At 35.3% G+C, this 18,146-nt stretch overlaps 2 protein-coding genes across 3 annotated transcripts in view; one reads left to right on the top strand and one right to left on the bottom strand.

The window, feature by feature from the left end:
- The first annotated feature begins 1,017 nt into the window (after positions 1-1,017).
- On the top strand, positions 1,018-5,956 carry LOC145744115 (uncharacterized). The gene is made up of 2 exons (XM_082562227.1): positions 1,018-1,155; positions 2,100-5,956. The coding sequence occupies exons 1-2, from the start codon at positions 1,090-1,092 to the stop codon at positions 3,237-3,239; spliced, it is 1,206 nt and encodes a 401-aa protein (XP_082418353.1). The 5' UTR covers positions 1,018-1,089; the 3' UTR covers positions 3,240-5,956.
- Positions 5,957-6,203: 247 nt separating this feature from the next.
- LOC145741688 (tRNA (32-2'-O)-methyltransferase regulator THADA-like) overlaps positions 6,204-18,146 on the bottom strand; it is a 30,934-nt gene continuing 18,991 nt past the window's right edge. Inside the window, exons 36-39 of one of the 2 annotated variants that reach the window (XM_082559318.1) lie at positions 17,065-17,181; positions 16,630-16,760; positions 16,022-16,145; positions 6,204-8,039 (exon numbers count right to left, since the gene is read on the bottom strand). In XM_082559318.1, coding sequence (XP_082415444.1) covers positions 16,026-16,145; positions 16,630-16,760; positions 17,065-17,181 — 368 coding nt within the window. In that variant the 3' untranslated portion in view covers positions 6,204-8,039; positions 16,022-16,025. Of the gene's footprint in view, positions 8,040-14,237; positions 15,123-16,021; positions 16,146-16,629; positions 16,761-17,064; positions 17,182-18,146 lie in introns of those variants that run through there. The other variant, XM_082559319.1, reaches the window with a different exon arrangement.

Here is an 18,146-nt window from a genome sequence, read left to right on the forward strand (position 1 = left end):
ATGCAGCTCGTTAATTAAAATAGTTAAAAAACAGGAAATTGCTCTGAAATATCGGTATATCAGATTTTTGTTTTTCATTTTGTTTGGGCGGCCGGTAATATCATAAACCACATAAGCACTGGCTTAAAAAATACAAGCCAAAACAACTTAACTTTTTTTAGTTTAAATGTTAACAACCAAGGTATTATTATTAAACCTACATTGGCAGAAGTTCAATTAAATTATCCACGAATGTATTAAAATAACTATATGAAACTAGTGCCAAGCCACGAAATTAACTTTTACGGCTAAATCGCTAAGCCATGGTTTGTATTCAAATCGCTTTGGGCCAGAAACTATTATCTACTCGCTTAGCGAAAAGGAATTTTGTTTTTAATATTTTATTTTAAGTCGTGAGCTAACCTACTTTTTGTGCGCAGCTATTAGCTTGAAATTACATCGCTCGTTTGAAATAAATTATAACGACATAAAAATTAATTAGCAATGATGGAATAAATCATGCCATTTTATGACTGACACATCAAACTTATTTGTTGGATATTTAATAGGGGAACACTGTCAGTTTGTTAATATCACAACATATTTATGTGTTTTTGCCGGACTATTTTTTCAAAATATTCATTTAAAATCCTGGCGATTTTTCATTATAATGATTTTGTTTTTTATTTTTTAAACCTACATTTGCCTTTTTCGCATTCTGATTTTTTCAAGCGTAAATCGTATTTCCCTCTCTTTATCGGAAAAAAGTGAAAACAACATTGGGCCTTGTTGTTTATTCTTTCGGGGATAAACAGAGGCTCATTGTCTCTCTTCTCTCCTTTCTTTCTCTTTTATTCTCTTTTAAATTGTTTGTTCATCATATCCAATGACGCCGGGCCTTTTTCTCGCAAAACAGCGCGCGAAAAATAATTTCCTCTCTTAGCTCCTCCCATCGGCCTGTGATTGGCCGACGCGGCGTTTGATTGACGTTTCGATCTATAAAAGCGAGTGCTGCACTAGCCGGCAACATTCACTTAGACAACTTGAGTAAACGAGAACTGTACCATTTACTTTGGGTTGGAATATATTTCACTAAGATTACGAAAAGCAATGTCTTCAGCAATGGTTTCAAGCTACCTGGACTATACCGCTGAAAGATTGCATAAAGATTTTCCAGTACGTAAAAACTGTTATTACTTGTATAGATTTTAAAAGGCCCAATGTTGTTTTCACAGCGCATAGTTGTTAGGTGTTTACTGAAAAAGTTACTTCAAAAAAGCAAGGCTGCTAGAAATTTTCGCTGTTCAAATATGTTAGTCTGTTAGTATATAGGCGGTTTTTAGAAACTTCCAGACTTAGTAGATTTTTAGAGTAGTTTTATTGTAATTTATATCGAGTATGCTGTTTGCAGTTTTGGTTTTTATTGTCAAATAAATATCAGCAATATGGCGTCCCGTAACGAATTGTTATTAGCGTGTTTATGTTATACTCGTTTTATATTTAGATGAACCGTCATGACCGCAAAAACATAAATTAATACTAGCTAACATTACCAGTTTAGTTGGTCACGTTCTACGTTTATTTTATTATTCGGCCGTAAATCGTCGATTTTTAATTGGTCTCTAAATGTGAGGCTGCTTAATAACATTTTTAATGAACTAGTAACTAGCAACTTGACGCTGGTTTTGCTGAATAGTTTTTTACGATTCTTGAAAATGTATTCTGCGTAGTAAACGGATTTGTGGCTTTGTAAATTTAAACTTGTAGCACATAAATTATGCATAACGTTTTAAAAGTTTCAGAATTTACTAATCTGCTAATTCATGCTGTAAGTCAGGCTCTTTTAGTGTTAGTTTTTTTGCGAAATAGGCGTTAGGGAGTTAAGTTAACGTTGAATAATTTAAATTCGAACTTTAACAAACGTTTTAAAGTTAATTTAAATAAACTTTTAACATTTAAAAAACATAATTTCTGGATAGCTTTAAAATTAAGAAAAAAACAGTCTGACGTTTTAAATTGTCGCTGACCAAAATACCTGTTAAATTATTCTTAAATTTTAAACTGTTTATAATTAAGTAACGTACTATAATTTTATTAATAATTTGTTTTTGTATTTGCAGGACTATAGACTACTGGAAGAACCCAACTCGGCACTTACTCAAAATACATCGGGGATGGACAGCGTCGATCTGCCGCTCTCGAGTCAATTTATTCCCGCCGGCGTCACGACCCGACCCCAGCTCAACCGACGCCATTCCTCGTCACTGTTTAGCGGGCCCAATTTAAAAATGCTACCACCTGGCCTATCTACATTTCCTGATGCAAGCGCAGCCATGTTGACATTAGATACTGTTGCCGAGGATAGGTTTCGCGGCCGAGCCTTCAGTGAAGGGTCTTCTATCTTAAGCAACGATTCGCTACAGGACCAACAGACTGCTACTAGTCGCTACAAGACTGAGCTGTGTAGGCCTTACGAAGAAAACGGCAAGTGCAAATACGGCGACAAATGCCAGTTCGCTCACGGCAAACACGAAGTTAGGCATGTAGTTCGCCATCCTAAGTACAAGACAGAACTCTGTCGAACCTATCATACTAGTGGCATCTGCCCGTATGGCCCGCGATGTCACTTTATCCACAACCAGGAAGACTCCACGATTTTACGGCAAACATTAATTAACGAGAGAAGCGCTCTTGGACGACAGTGTTCTGTTCCTGTGCCAATCACTGCCCCTACGAACCCACTTGTTCAACGATCTGTTTCTCATAGACCAGCTAACTTACAACTTCTTAGTCAAATGCGCAGTAACCTTAACCGCACCAACAGCTATGGCTCCTATTCACCCCCCAATGTCATCAGCAGCCCTCTTGGAGCATCCCCGCCGTATTTTATGGGCGAATCAGCACCTTTCTCGCCCTTGACCAGCGCTACCTCTGGCCAGTTCTTTAGCAGCAATAAAGCACCCTTGTCGCCTATGGAGCTACCTCGTACCAGCAGTTTCGGCAGTGCCATCAATTTTCCCGAGCAGCAGCGACAAACTCCACCGATGGCACCGATCGACGTTTTCACTCAGGGATCTCAGTTTTCGGATTCGTGTCATTCAACTTCTTCCGACGACGGTGTGTTCGACGGCCCGCCAACTCCACCTGATTCTGACCGGGAATCGATTACCGGTTCCCCCCACGGCATTACCAACGCCGCGGTGACAGCGAACAACGTGTCTCGCCTTGCAATTTTTCGATGTCTCTCACAGTCGGAGTAATACGACACGTTTGTTTAAACCTAGCAGAGTTGACTCTGCAAATTACTGCCAACCATCTACGCTCTTTACGGCGGACTTGGTATTTTTGCTTGTATTATAATTTAGGCTACTCCGCTATTTTATTAAAGCACACATCGCCTTTCGATGTAAGAGTAAGTGCCTGTGATTAATGATGCGTGACTGTTATTTTTCGAAATCATGTTGCCTTAAAAGTTTTTTTTGAAATTTGTTAAAAGGTGTTTTATTTCAAATAGCGCATTTAAATTATAAAAAAAACTAAAGGCTACATTATAGTGCACTGTTAAAAATTATTGAAAATTTTACACATTTTTGGCTTAATTAATAATACTCTAACACGATTTTTTCTACTAACCCTCGATACTCAGAAATCCAGCACCTAAAGTTCAGTCATGGTTTACTGATCTCTTGTTCGTTTGTTTTTGTACGTTTTCATTATTTATATTTTTTGTTATTTTTATATTAAGCTGCGTCACCCCACCCCTAGTAGTTTGCTGCTTTTTTGTTTAATTTCCCCCTCATTTTCACGATTTTTTCTCCTTTGTTTTTAAATTAAAACGAAACCTACACATTGAGGCCTGATTTGCCCACTAACTTTATTTATTTTAAACTTTTGGCAGTTGTGTTTTTTTTTCATATTGGGGTGGGGTGTTGTGGCTGGCCTAGTTGTTGATTATACTTGCATTAAAGCAGCTGGGATATATGCTCTCAGGCTATACATTAATAATTTATTCTTGTTCGTTCTTTTATTCAATTTTTAATGTTTTTGTTTTTCTTATTGCGCTATATTACTATTAGTCAAAAGTTTTGGCGGCAAAGCGAAGGTATAGCAAACCGTTTTGGTGTAGACGGTAGCCTGCCAGTTGAACCCTTTATCTGTACCGCGTGTGTTTAATTTATGTAATGAACCTTCACATGGTGCTTTAAACCGATCACTGTTACAATGGTCGCTAATTTTACGTGCACAGATTAAATTAGTACCCAACAAATGTTGTTCATTTTTTCATAACCGACTTAGTAGTAGCACTGTGTGTGATTTGGGCACATGAATGTGCGTGCGCGTCGACGATTAAAACCTTAGCCTTTTGGTGGACTGTTAATAACATCGTTTAACTTTAAACAAATAGAAACTATTTTAGTAACGGCTGCGACGTGATAGGCTATATTGGTGCACTGTGATAAAACAATGCCTAAGAATGCATGTTAAATTTGCAAGAGTTGACTGCAAGCAAGCGTTTAAACTGTGTCGTACAAAATCAACCTAAAAACTTGTGTTAATAACTTTTAAACGACAACAACAAGCTTATATGTAAGCTGTTTACTTTTATAACAAAGCGATTAAACGTAGGCATTTTTTCAACGTTTAAACACTCGAATTAAACCGTTAAAAGGCCGGTCATTAGCTTTTCGCAGCAACAATGTAGTCCCATGACGCGTTTGAAAGCGACTTCCAAGTCTATAACACCAATAACAACACGAAATGATATAATACTTGTTTATCTTGCCACGCCCGCGCCTATAATCTTCTTTATTACGTTTTACACCATTAAAACCGAGTTCAAAATCGCCACGAACGAAATTTACTACGTGACAGCAAATAAACATATCCTAATCGTTATTTCCGTTTGGGTTAACCTTTCACGTGATGCATCTTTTGTCGTGACGTGTTTATAAGAACTATAACGTATTACACGTACCCTACATTAATTACGCTATGAAAACGCGACGTAGGCCATAGTCATAAAATTCGAATTTTATCGGGTTATATTACGGTACGTATTGTTATTAATAATTAAAAGCCGGCGGTGGCTTCTAAAATATTAAGGCTTGTTTCTAATCGGGTCTTAGAAGCGCAATAAAAAACTGACGACCTTTTCGATTTAACCATTGCAAGGCAAAACAGCGGTGTAATTAACAGTAATAGGAAGCGAGGCGCATTTGACCCCGCCTAACGCCTGGCCTTGCAGTTTAAGTTTTGAAAACTACTTCCTTATAATCGCTCCCAAGTTGCGTTTGGTCGTGGGAATAAATTGAAATTTGATTCAAAATCGTCCATACACGAAAACGCATAGTACTCCAATACTTCGCATTCGTTTTAAGCGCACGTTATTAATACATTAATAATCGGGTCATTCTTTCGCTCCGGGCGCTCAGCAAATCACGTTTTCGCCAAAACCAATTCGCTACGTCACCAAGTCGACTTCGCAAAGGAAAAAACAAGTGTTTACGTTGCATTTGGCGACCCGACACATTGTTTATTAACTGTATTTTTGCACGTCACCTAAAATAACATCGTCACCAAATCCACGATATCGAAAGTTGATTTTCTGATGCCACTATTAAGCAACCTGTTGTCCATAGGTGTAATTTGTTTAAACAGCGCAATTTTTTTTTTGTTTTTGTATTCCTATTAATTTTACTATTATAATTATTATTTACTGCTGGCAATTGTACATTTTGTGCCCGTTTTTAATTTTCTTTTGCAGCATCTATCGCCAAACGGCTGAACTTTTTATTTATTAACGCATTAAGGCCCAAATTGGGTTCTTTACAACGTTTTTTTGTTTGTCAGTTATTTTGTGTTTATTCTATTATTATTATATTATTATTACAATGATGTTGCTTCATTTGGGCGATGTGTCTTTTAAGTTTTGGTCTTTAACGACCCCGAAAAAAATAAAAAAATTTCCAATTCTGGATTTAACGAGTTTGATTTGAAAGCACTTTAGGCTAAGGAAAAGTTTACCGTTGATAATTATACTAGCTAGTGTCAATATTAGCTAAAAAATGGCCTGATATAGGAGATAGCCGTTGCCTAGCAACTAGGAAGTAACGACTTGACAAGTCCACAAAAAGTGGACATATTTGCTTTACCACAAAAAAATTTATTAAACTTTTAAATTTACTATTAAAATAAACACCGAATTGACAAAATTTTAAGGCTGATGTAGTCAGTTTGCACAGTTGTTTAATATAAACAATAATATATATAAATGATTTTATTTAGTACCCTAAAAAAACAGGCAAAACAAACTATCAAAATCGATAAAAACAAATTCTAACCAAAAACACCGGTGTCAATATCAACAAGAATGTAAGGAGTAAAAAAGAGAAAGCGAGGGATCGGAAAAGAGAATGAAAGAGAAAGAAGGCATCGGCCTTGTGGTGGGTGTGAAGTGACACTCGACCAATCACGGCTAAGCGTTAGAGCACAGTCTATCCCTGGCATATAAACAAGGTAACGTAGGTCTGGTGCTGCCATGAGGCTGATTAATAATCGCATTTGAATCGTAGTAAACAGTTTTCTCTCGCTTGGTTTGTTAATGTATTTGACTTGGTTAAATGCCAACCCACCCGCTCGATACAATAAAGCGTGTAAAACTTCTCCAACAAAGGCAAGGCGATGTAATCCATCACAAGGCTATTTTTACTGACTTAGCGCTAAGAGTTGCACCATGAGATCGCTAAAACGCGAGCCTAAATTATAGCAATTATGTCCGACGCTGCAACAGCGCATTCCACAATCCGTAAATTATAGAGGGGCCAAGACTTCGGAGCCAAGCACAAGGCTGGCTTAGTGGTCAACAAGCGTTCTACTGGAAATGCGAATTTAATTATAAGGCGTGATCCAGCCCAACCGTGTCGGCCGTTAAGCCTTGATAATAGCACTCGTATTATTCTCGCAGATTATAAACGCACAAACGAAACGAACGTAACTTCGGTCATCAGACATCGCAAAATTATAATGATCAGTTTTTCGCTCGCAAAACAAAACGAAGCCACGCTGAGCCGGCATAGAACTAGTCCCGTTGATAATGACACTAAATTACGCCATTTCTGCGGCCGTGTGCAACCGTATTTTGACCTGTAATAACCTAGATAGAATATCAGGCACATGATGCAATTGTGGTTTATTTTAAAACATTAGAAGTTCTGCTTTTCGAATATGAGACGCCGGATAAGGGAGAAATACGAACACTCGAACCTCTTTGTTTGCTGGTTCTTGCGGCTTGACTAGATTTCGTAATGTCACGTGATACAGGGAGTCATAACCGGCATGAAGCGATGACGTTATGCCAGCGTTGATTATTCATCCAATCCACAACATAGCATTTGTTAAAAATGGTTAAAAGAAATAACATAAACTGTCTGTAAATTAATGTAATCAAGTAGACAGTGTATTGCGCAATCTTGTTACAATTGCCTTTGTATTCTTGTTAAGTATGCGACCAATATATTACCAGCGCTTGGCTGCTTGTTTATAGCACACATGGTCTGGAATTAGATTTGGCGGAACGGGCACACAGTTTCAATTTACTGCCTGAATCATCGCCAGTTATTTCACCAAACAAACGGAACAGAATACAAAGACCTGCTTTGCTTCTTTTAGCTAAAGAGCAAAGTGAGCTTTTATTTTGCGACAAACAATACCCAGGCACTTATAGTCGGCCAATGTTAGCAGATAAATATTCGTCGAAAGACGCACAAAGGGGACCTTCCATAATACCGCTACAGCGCTCAAGAAAATTACACCATCGCAGAGCGTATATTTGTTTGCAGATCTTAAGTCAAGCGCGCTCTCAAGTTAAAGCGCAGTGGTGAATGAGCGGGCACGCGGACGCATTGGCTACAAAAACCTCCAGAGACCGAACGTTGTTGTTTTCATCTTGTATTTAGATAGTAAAGCGAACTCGAATTCGCATTTGCACAATTCCCATTAGCATTAAGAGGCATCGTTCCAAATATTGCTGCAAGGTGCATTGATGCGCTGGCCAATCAAATCTGCAAATAAATAAAAAAACCTAAGAATAAACAGTATGCCGATTAGGAAAAATTAACCCACGCCCACTTTGAGTAGGGTCGCAAATCCCCCTATTTTAACGAATAATGCTAATCATAATAAAATGTCAATATACAAAACAGCCGCGGTCTTTTACACCCACTCAATTCAAAGCGATCAATTTCGAGAGAGCGCAAACGAGAAGGAAAAGAAAGAGAGAGAGCGCGCTCTTCTTTGATTCTCTTCCAAGTTAACCAAAGCGAATGACGTCATATTTATTTTAGACCGACGACCGCGTTTTCAAGATTAATAAAGTAGGAGGCTAGGAAGGTGCGCGCTATTGAGTTACGACTACGTTTTAACTATCCACAACCTATTTTCTTTCGTTCTATGTTTAAATAACATTTTGAAGCTAAAAAGAAGTTTACGTTCCGCATTTTAGCACAGAAGCGGAACTTTAAACGTTCGGATTTCAGCCAATGCTATGATTTCACCATCCTTCTACAACAATAAATCCACTTTATTGCCCCTCTTAAATAAACATTGAACATCGGCCCGTTTCAATAGCTATGACGATATACCATAATGTACATGGCTTAAAATAGTATTGAAGCTGCTGAATTTAAATAAACATGTTTTAGCGTTTCCCTATTGCTGTAATATCCAGCGTCATTTTTGTAAATCTGCAATGGGAGAAAATGTTTGAAAATTAAAAGACTGGTTTCCGAAATTTGGGTTCAAATAAGAGTATTACTATAGTGTACACACAATCAGCATGTAATCTATGGAATTAAACCCACGAATTGGAAACGCGTCCGTTGTATGACAACTGTCTGTTGAATTATTATTACAAGCTATCCGAGGCTTTGGAAATTTACTATTTACATTTTTTAAATAAAAATAATAACAAAAAATACATTTGTTTTATTGCACGTCAAATTAGCCTCGCCAAACGTCTTAACAAACTTAAGTCAAGCGAATCGAGGCCGAACAAAACAGCCTTTTCGAATCAAGTACGGCCATTTCGGAGCACGAATTTCGCGTGCAATCATATTGCCTCCCTCTTCGGAAACAACGACAAAAGGCAAAAAAATCTAGAAAGCGGTCAAGCATGTTAAGTTTTATTTGAATTACACTTGTCTTCCCTTATTTTGCTGTCCAAAGACAACGGTGAAGATATTATAGTTAACCAATATACTTGTGTTGTTTTGCACGCGAGCGCGCGTGCACTGCGAAACAAAAGCACGAAAATTGTAAGCCAATCAGCAAATAAAACTGAACGTGCTTTTTCGTCGAACCTTGATAAAAACAGGCCTAAATAAACTTTTTAACGTGATTTTCAAACGAGAAAATTACGAGAATGCACAATATGTTGATCCAATTACAGTTACCAGTCTTTTCATTTCTCTTGGACCAAGTATTTCCAATATAGCCTCACAATCAGCCTACTTTGCACTATTTTAAGTTGTTTGCGTGTAATAACAGTAACATAAATCAAATAAATCTTTAAAGATCTATTAATTATGTAAATGGGAAAAGCATATGGTTGTATAGCTTGTTTACACTTAAACCTAGGTTGTTGTTTTCACTGGGGCCCTACAGAATGCAGATCATTAAATATTAATTCTGTCTTTTAGTTATGTGGTGTGACGTGTTCTTATGGCATCCAAAAACAAATAAGATTATGCAAATACAATAAAATTACACTATATTGTATTATGGATGTTCCAAATGGGGCACATTCATACAAATTAACCCATTGTGGCTTTAGCTACATCAGGCTATGGCTACATCAGCTTACTTGAAATTCATTCAATTTGGTTTTGGCTTAATTCTTTAAGTGCTGCAATCACCTTCCATAAGCCAGTGCGAACGCAATAAAGGAAGTTAGGCTGTTTCCTAATCAAAAGAACGCATGTGAGACTGGCACATACCAAAACTAAGAGAGCTTTATTTCTTTTATAAGGCCAAAAATGTGCGGTGTGTTAGATTTGTCCAACAGATTTGCATATCAAGTCACGACAATTACATTCTATACTATACAAAATGTGCAGAAATCGCGGCTTATATTTCCACTTTTACAAACTACAACAAATTAGATGTTGAGATTAAATGTTTATTTGCATATAAGAAAATAAACAAATGGGAATGTTGTGATGTGAAATTTATAAGAGATTTAAAAATGTCACAAGAAATTAAAGGTTGCTTAAGATCTTGTCAAAATATGAAATAGAAAACCACAAGATTTTGTGGTATTATTTGTGCAATAATTCATTACTGCATTTCTACCAGTATCTGCAAATCTAATAGCCTGATACGGCATTGGCTTTATTAAAATATCCCATAACACAAAAGCGAACCATCTAAGCGGCCATTAAGTCGAAGAAATCCGTTAAGCCTACAAAAGTGCAGCAGGGTTTACCGACTTGCAGTGGTCTCACATTTCGCTTATTATAAGCTTCGGTTGCGTTTAAATGAATCACATACAACTGGCCGATGTACAAAAAAGAAAAAAAGAAAGGTAATAAGGCTTGGTTTGTGCACGTATCTTAAGCTGGAATCGTGATTACTCAACGTTTAAAGCACTAAAAATACGAGTTAAACATTAACTGACCCGATATAAACTTTACCAAATGTCGCCACGAGTTCTATGATTAAGTGGGTTAAATTTTGATTCCCTTTTTTTGGCTAACAACAATTGTAAAACAAAGTAATGGTTTTAAAAGGACAATGGAAAAGTAGCACATGACTTAGGCCTGGGGCCTGCCAATTCGCGAAAACCAAAAAGCACAAATGCGTGGGCGATGCTAAATAGAGTGAATCACACGATTACGACATGAACTAATTTAAACGAATTTCGCCATAAGAGATTAAATTCAATACCGGCCGACGGAGATAAAAATACACTGCAATTTCAATAGAGCTTACTCAGCTTAGACTCGAAATACCCGCCGCTAAAATGTACCGGGAATAACGCAAAAGGGGAATACCCGCGGACATGGAAAAAAGTTTAATTGAAGGTTTAGGCGAATTCGCTCACCGGCTATTTTTAGAATTCAATACGTGGAAAGAACGTAATTTTTGCAAGTTTTTGGAAATTAAACCAAAATTTACCCACTTCAACATACCTCTTTTGATACTTTACAAATTTTCACAAAGAAAAACATGATTTGGAACTACTTAATCGAGTAATGTTACACCATACAAAGTCTATTAATGAAATATTTTGTAAGGTGATATTTTAACTATGCCATTACTTGTAGTAATAAAAAATACGATGTATAAACTTAACTAGCTAAAAGAACCCAACTTTAGACCAATAAACGTCGCAATTTTAGCCCATGAATTTAACGAGCCGATTCGCATATAAGACCAGTAAAAAACGGGGGTTTTTTATTTGTTTTTGAAAACTGTTTTAGCAATTAAATTCATCACGACTGCCTAACCAAACACTAGTCGTTTAGATTGAATACAATGAAGTGGCTTGTGTAGAAAATTTTTACTATTTGTAATCAAATAACGTAAAGATAAACGTGATGGCTATGTTTTATTAAAATAAATAATATTGTTCACAGGATCTACACGACTGAATTTTTGCAAAACCAATTTACATTTTCCCCAGTAAAATTTTAGTCCCATGACATTTTTACGAAGTTATCAAAATATCAACTAAAAATTTTCTCTTTTAACAACAAAGTCTAAAAATAGACCATTACACACAAAAGGTACAGAAAATATTACGCAATGTTACATTTTTATCAAGATAAAATCGAACCGCATGAGATAGGCCTGCCTTAATGAAGGTTAAGCACACAAAGCCCGTCAGTATGACATCATAATGCCTAGGCTTAAGAAAAGGCAAGACGTCAACTTGCTTGGATTATTTGTAAAGTACCACCAGTTTTGCACTCATGATATTTAAAAAAACAAGGCTCAAAAACCGCTCGTGCAAATCAGTATAATAGGATTACATGAGGTTAGGTGGGAGCCAAAATATGACATAACATGGATTGTTTTAACACTCAAGAGTAATAGTAAAATAGTAAGAAAAAAGCAAGCATACTGACATTCAAAAGTCGACTTTTACAAAGTAAAAGTCAACAAGAACCTAACTTTACCAGTTGCACCATGGGTTCGTGCGGTCTCTATTTACATTATTAGGTTTTAATTGCCAGGGTAAAATGAAAGAAAACGAGGTGGTTTCCAAAATGAGAATTCTACAAATTAAAGGAAAAAGGGACTGACAAAACCAGTTATATTTGTTCTTTCATGCGTACAGGGACATATTCAAATTAACTTATCGGGCTTGTCTGTTGACAAAACGTTACAACATAATTCTAGCATAATATTTACCTACCATCAAATTGTGTTTACCTTACAACAAAGCCAAAAGAATTTGATTCGCTCAATTTTTTTGCAACACAACAGTCTATGATGACGTAACGTCTATTAGGCTTTCCTAGTAGTAGGCCTAAATCCAGCAGTTTCAGTAGACAGGGCGTCACACTTAAACAATATTTCTAGGAAAAGATTACCAAATTTGCAAACAGCAAATCTGACTTTTTAGTAGCAGCATTAATTGGAAAATTCGCTATTAAACTGCTCTAAGCCGTTGTCGCCATAACCATGCATTATTTATATGTAGAACCCCTAATCTTTTTAGTGTTTTTATTAACACAATATGTAAACAACTCGCTTGTCGACATTTAATGTGTTTAATTAGTTTTTTTCTCGCCTAGCTTGATGCCTAGGTGTTATATGTTAAGGGATTTATTTTAAGTACTAATCTCTGATTTTATCATGTTTTTGGTCGGTTTTTCGAACATGTGCGGGTAATAAGATGACTCATAATCCTATTAAACGTAAAACACTGCATTTTTGAACTGAGATAATAAGAGGAATTTAACGATTTCGCGTATAAAGTGATAAAGCAATGAAATGTTTTATGTAAAAAAACGATAAACTTGACCCCAAGGTTGTTAACCTTCAGTTCATTGTAAGCAATGCACTTAAATATTATACTGTAAAGCTATTTCAAATATGGCTCAAATTACAAATACAGAAGTTATAGGGTAATGTGTAAGACTGTAACCAAAACAACGACATTTAACCACCTGAGATCAAAGGTTTGATTTCCACTGTACCCATGTCATGGTGCCTATAAATACGGTGATTTTAAACAATACAAACTAATGCTAATTTAAAATGTAATATGTGACATGACAAGGGGTATCAAAAACTGCCAAAGGTATTTAACAAATGTTTGTCTGTGTTTCGATTGTAAAGGTTATAACTATGACAAAAATCACAAAACGACCAAGCAAAAAAGTGCACAACCCCGTTAACTGCCTTTAGAGTTTACAAAGCAGTAAACTGAAATGACATGAAAATAAATGGGGCTTGTTGTAGCAATTCGGAAAACAATTTTCGGCGCATTTCTCCGTTGACTATCCGCGGGTTAATGAAGTGCTGCGAATGCGTCACAGGCTATAAAAAGAACGCTACGGAATTAAAGTGCCAGGAGAAACGCATTTGACAAATGTATTGTTAAGGTTAATGCAATAAGGTAAGGCTAATACCGTGCAAAAATGCGAGATTAAAATGTGAAGAATATGAGTCGGCTGCAGCGCGTGGTTTTGAGGTTATGATTTTATCGTTATTTTTGGACAAAACTACCTTGTAAAAATTTACACTTTTACGACAAAACACGCCTACCTAATTTAGCCACAATGGGGTAAAAGGAACAAACGCACACCTTTATTAAAACAACATTACAACAACGTACTTGAATAGATCGTTTTTTTTTAAAAAAAAGGTTAAAATATACATTTTTTCAATTGTTTAATTTAAAAATGATATTTTAGTACATATTAACAAAACTATATGATTTTTAAAGAATGTACAATTTTAGGACATATTTTTAAAATTTTCAATTTATTTGTTTCTTAAAATAACGCTTTAAAAGCTCAGTATGTTAACTAGAACACGTCAGTTTCTAATACAAAACTGGGAAACCAGATTAGGTCAAGCTATTATGCATTAATAAAATCTATTAATCACTTAATTTAACGTCAATCAAAATCCATTTTTACCGAATTTAAAGCACCAATAGGCCTACAAATTAGGTCCTTTCAAAAAGGAAGCTATAGTGTTGACCATCCCTTATTTGGCTGTGTAGTGAGAGCTGTTAAATGATTGCTTACACTTACGCCATTTCCTTGCCATGAGACGTGCGTTCTGTCATTTAAAATCAATCGCTAATACCGCGTAACTTATGTTTAACAACATTAACGAGAAATGGCTATATTTACATTGCAATTAATAATTAAATTTGGATCAAAAACGCCTGCCTTGCAGACTAAATTTAGTCTTTAATTGTTAATCGATTTGTTGCAAAATTCATTTTAATTGGGCTAACGCAAGATTTTGGTCTATATGTCATGTATTAAAAAACATAGCATAAATTGCAATTATTAATATTATAATTTTAAAATCACACATATAAATGTATAAAAAACAAATTGTAATTATTAAGGGACCTTATATAATGTTTTAAAATCAATTTATTTGATTTAGAATCTACCAATTCTAACTCAGTTACAAAATTGACCAAAATCGACCACAATTTTAAAAATAGACCTGCTAATTCAGTAATATTAAACTGCAATACGTTTAAATAATCGGTGGACGATGTTAGCTGAGTTCACGTAACCTAATATCGATTAGACAAACACGTGTTATGTACTATGCCAGTATACAACATATGGCTGTATAAGAAGAGTTAACCAAATTTAACATTTTGAGAGTTATTTATATACATATATTATACAACTGGCATTGGTAGTACCAAATTTGTATTAGCAAACGCTGATTTGGAATCTTCGTTTTCGTATTGACTGTGTATCCAATGGTTGGGGTGTATAAAGGGGGCATTGTAGTTTGCCTGAGCTATGGTAAATACGGTTCTTACACAGAGATATTTCAGCGGCAAAGTCAACAAAAACTTCGCGGGCGCGTAATACCTCGATGAATGGCAGCAATTTTGCAAGATTGTACCGGGCGCTTTGTGACGTCACTATTCGCCCCTACGATACAATAGACCGAGTTATATTAAACTGAACAAAAGTCTTTTGGATACAAAGAACCCGAAAAAGTCACAAAAAGTATAATAGTTGTTGTGTAAAAAGGATTGCTTAACAAAAAACAGTCATAACGTATTTTGCAGGCCTAAATACAGAATAAAAAACTTGCTTTTTTTCTAAACTTTTTACACAAAAAACAAGCTTAAAATTTTAAGGCTTATTATACCGTTTAAAGTTATCTTAAAGCTAAGCTATAGTTATTATGGTTTTCAAAACTCGCAATTACCTATTTCGAAAATTACGCGGTATAAAGTGGGACTTAGATGCATTTAAGTTACCTTTTGTAGACCAACAAACGTAATTACAGCGTGCTAAGATATATTACAGTGCACAAAGGCATTAAATAAACGTAAAAAATACTCTTTATATAACAGTTTAAGGTATTTCTTTGGAATATAAGTTAAATCTGAAATTACGACTCTGAAGTTTATAACATAGCAACGATTTCGAGCCGAAGGGTTTTGGGTTCAAACCGCGCCAATGCTACACTAGCAACACGACTTAATAACACCCCTTTTCCTATAAAAATCAGACCTATCTCCTTAGGGCGAAGAAAAAAAACATTTTTTTTTCATATCACCTTAAGGTTAAGGTTTTATTCTGTTGTTAGAAAGAGTGTGTTGTTGTGACGTGTTTGAGCTATGACCAAACGGTTAATAGTGTAAAATTAGCGCGGCTTGAACCCAGAACCCTTTGTCATATAGTTTGATTTTATGATCTGTATAACATAATACCAAAATTTTTTCGCCCGAAAACGTCAAAAATGGTAAAAACCCGCCACCGTGCGGAAAAAGTCGAAAAATATACTCATGATACACACACGTAAAGAAAATAACACTTACATGTTTATGCGGTTATGTGGTGTGGGTCTATTGAATTTCGTTGTAATAAATTCTCCAATATTTCTGCTTCCATGTAGGTATTAATTACAGTGTTGTCAAACAGTGGGCTTTCCAGATCCTCCTCCTACATGGAAAAACATCAAAAATTAAATAAAAATCTAAATACATTTTTTTCAAGAAATACAATATTAAAGCTAAATTTTCAATTTTTAAATTACATGTCATAATATGCCATGCTAAGAGAAGGTTAGACACTTGGTTTTACAACACGAGGTCATTGGTTTGATTCCCACTACTTCTACTTGAGAGTGTTCTAAAATAAGACGCTATGAACGGCACAAGCTCCTGACAAGCCAAAAACCAGTCAGCAGATTTATTATTTGGCAATATTATCAATGATATTTAAAACTGTTAAAGGACAAATCAAGACTGTTTGGGGTATTAAATGTCACTTATGTATAGACCGTGAAATCAGCCTTCTCACATCAAGCTCAAATATTTAAAAAATTCTGACTGTTTTTTAAATGTTTTTTTTGTCATTTGACTTGACATATCAAAACAAAAAAACTCCAAAAACATTTTTTTTAAATTTCGCATTAAAGAATTACTTGAAATATGTTGTTGTCGACGAGTTTCGCTACGTGACAAACAACTTCCTGGTATGTTTGTGTTTCAGCAAACTTCTCTTTGAACAAACTGATTGCAAACTCAAGAGCATGTGTATCCACACAAGAAAAATCTCAACATTAAATTAAAAATTAACAACCAACTAGTGTTTGTGTTTTTAATGCCACACTATATTATAATTAAAATTTGTTTTACCAAGTTTTAATAATAAACCTTGACTATTTTGTGGTTTATGATTCTAAAAATGGTACTACAAAAGGTGTAAAAAATAATTTTTTATTTAAATTGAAAAATAATAACAATAATTAAATAAATATAATTAAGTAAGTGACAATAACTTGAGTATAATATTAATAAAGCAAAATACTTAATATTTAATTTAAAAAACGAATTTTTAAAGATAAAACTATATTCACCGAAATGCTTGAAATCTGATATTTCGTAAACCGTCACGCTTGCATGCTCTCGCACGTCACTGTCTTCGTCAACCAATAGCATGAAGGCAAGGTGCCACGCCTCACTGCACAGAGCCCCTGGGTTGTAAATATCAAGTTATTAGTAAGCAGAATGTAAAGGCTAAAAACTTAAACGTGATATTTATCTGATTGTAGCAATGTAAAGTAATAGCGAAAACTGTTATTAGTGACGTCACAATTAATATTCGTGAGCCTGCCCACGTACAGTTCGTGGTGACGTAATCAAAAGCAAAAAAACAAGCGCGTTTTGAAAACAAAGCACCGCAATCCTGTGGTAAAATTTCACGGAAATTGTGACTGGGATTACGTAAATCCTGATTATTCATACAAAATGGTCATCAGGAAAAAACAAAACAACAAAAAATTTACCGAAAAAAATCCAAGAATTTTTGCAACGCGACAGAACTTTTCATAGAAATCCTATAATTTAAATAAAAAAAATAAAAAAATTTGGTCTATATTTGTAACCCTAAAATTATTGGACTCAATAAAAATTTTGGAAATTTCTATTAATAAAATAGGAGAAAAGATGTCGTATTTTGAATCTCTATTTGTGGTATAGCACTTTCTACAGTGCATATGCCACTGTTTGTACGTTGTAATAATGAGCAATTCGGTGACTAGGTCGTTACAAACCCGTGTTATCTGATCAGGCAAAATCCCATTGTTAGAATTTTGTAAAAACATCCGTTTTCTGCTACTTTTCAAAGGCAAGCAAAATCGATTCAAAACGCTGCTCGCTAAATTCTGCTGCGTAAAAAATCCTGCACGCAGTTCGGCCAATTAAACAATCAAATTGTATATAGTGACGTTATAGGGTTGGTATGTATATCGGCTTCCTAACCACGTGGTTTTGTATTATCCTAAATGAATGAACGGATATTTTCAATTACGTTTTAATTCAGCGCGGTTAGTAAAACACAAGCGATTCAGACGTGGACTTTTTTGTTGACAACGTTTTTGTTTTTGCGGTGTGTGGATGACATAAAAATAAACAACAATCGCGCACAAACAAGTCTATC

This window comes from Corella eumyota, chromosome 2 (genome assembly GCF_963082875.1).
Source record: "Corella eumyota chromosome 2, kaCorEumy4.1, whole genome shotgun sequence".
NCBI classification, from domain to species: domain Eukaryota; kingdom Metazoa; phylum Chordata; class Ascidiacea; order Phlebobranchia; family Corellidae; genus Corella; species Corella eumyota.

Coding starts and splice junctions, on each gene's coding strand:
- LOC145744115 (XM_082562227.1), top strand. CDS start 1,090: ATGTCTTCAGCAATGGTTTCAAGCTACCTGGACTATACCGCTGAAAGA. Junction 1,156..2,099: donor GATTGCATAAAGATTTTCCA/GTACGTAAAAAC, acceptor TTGTATTTGCAG/GACTATAGACTACTGGAAGA.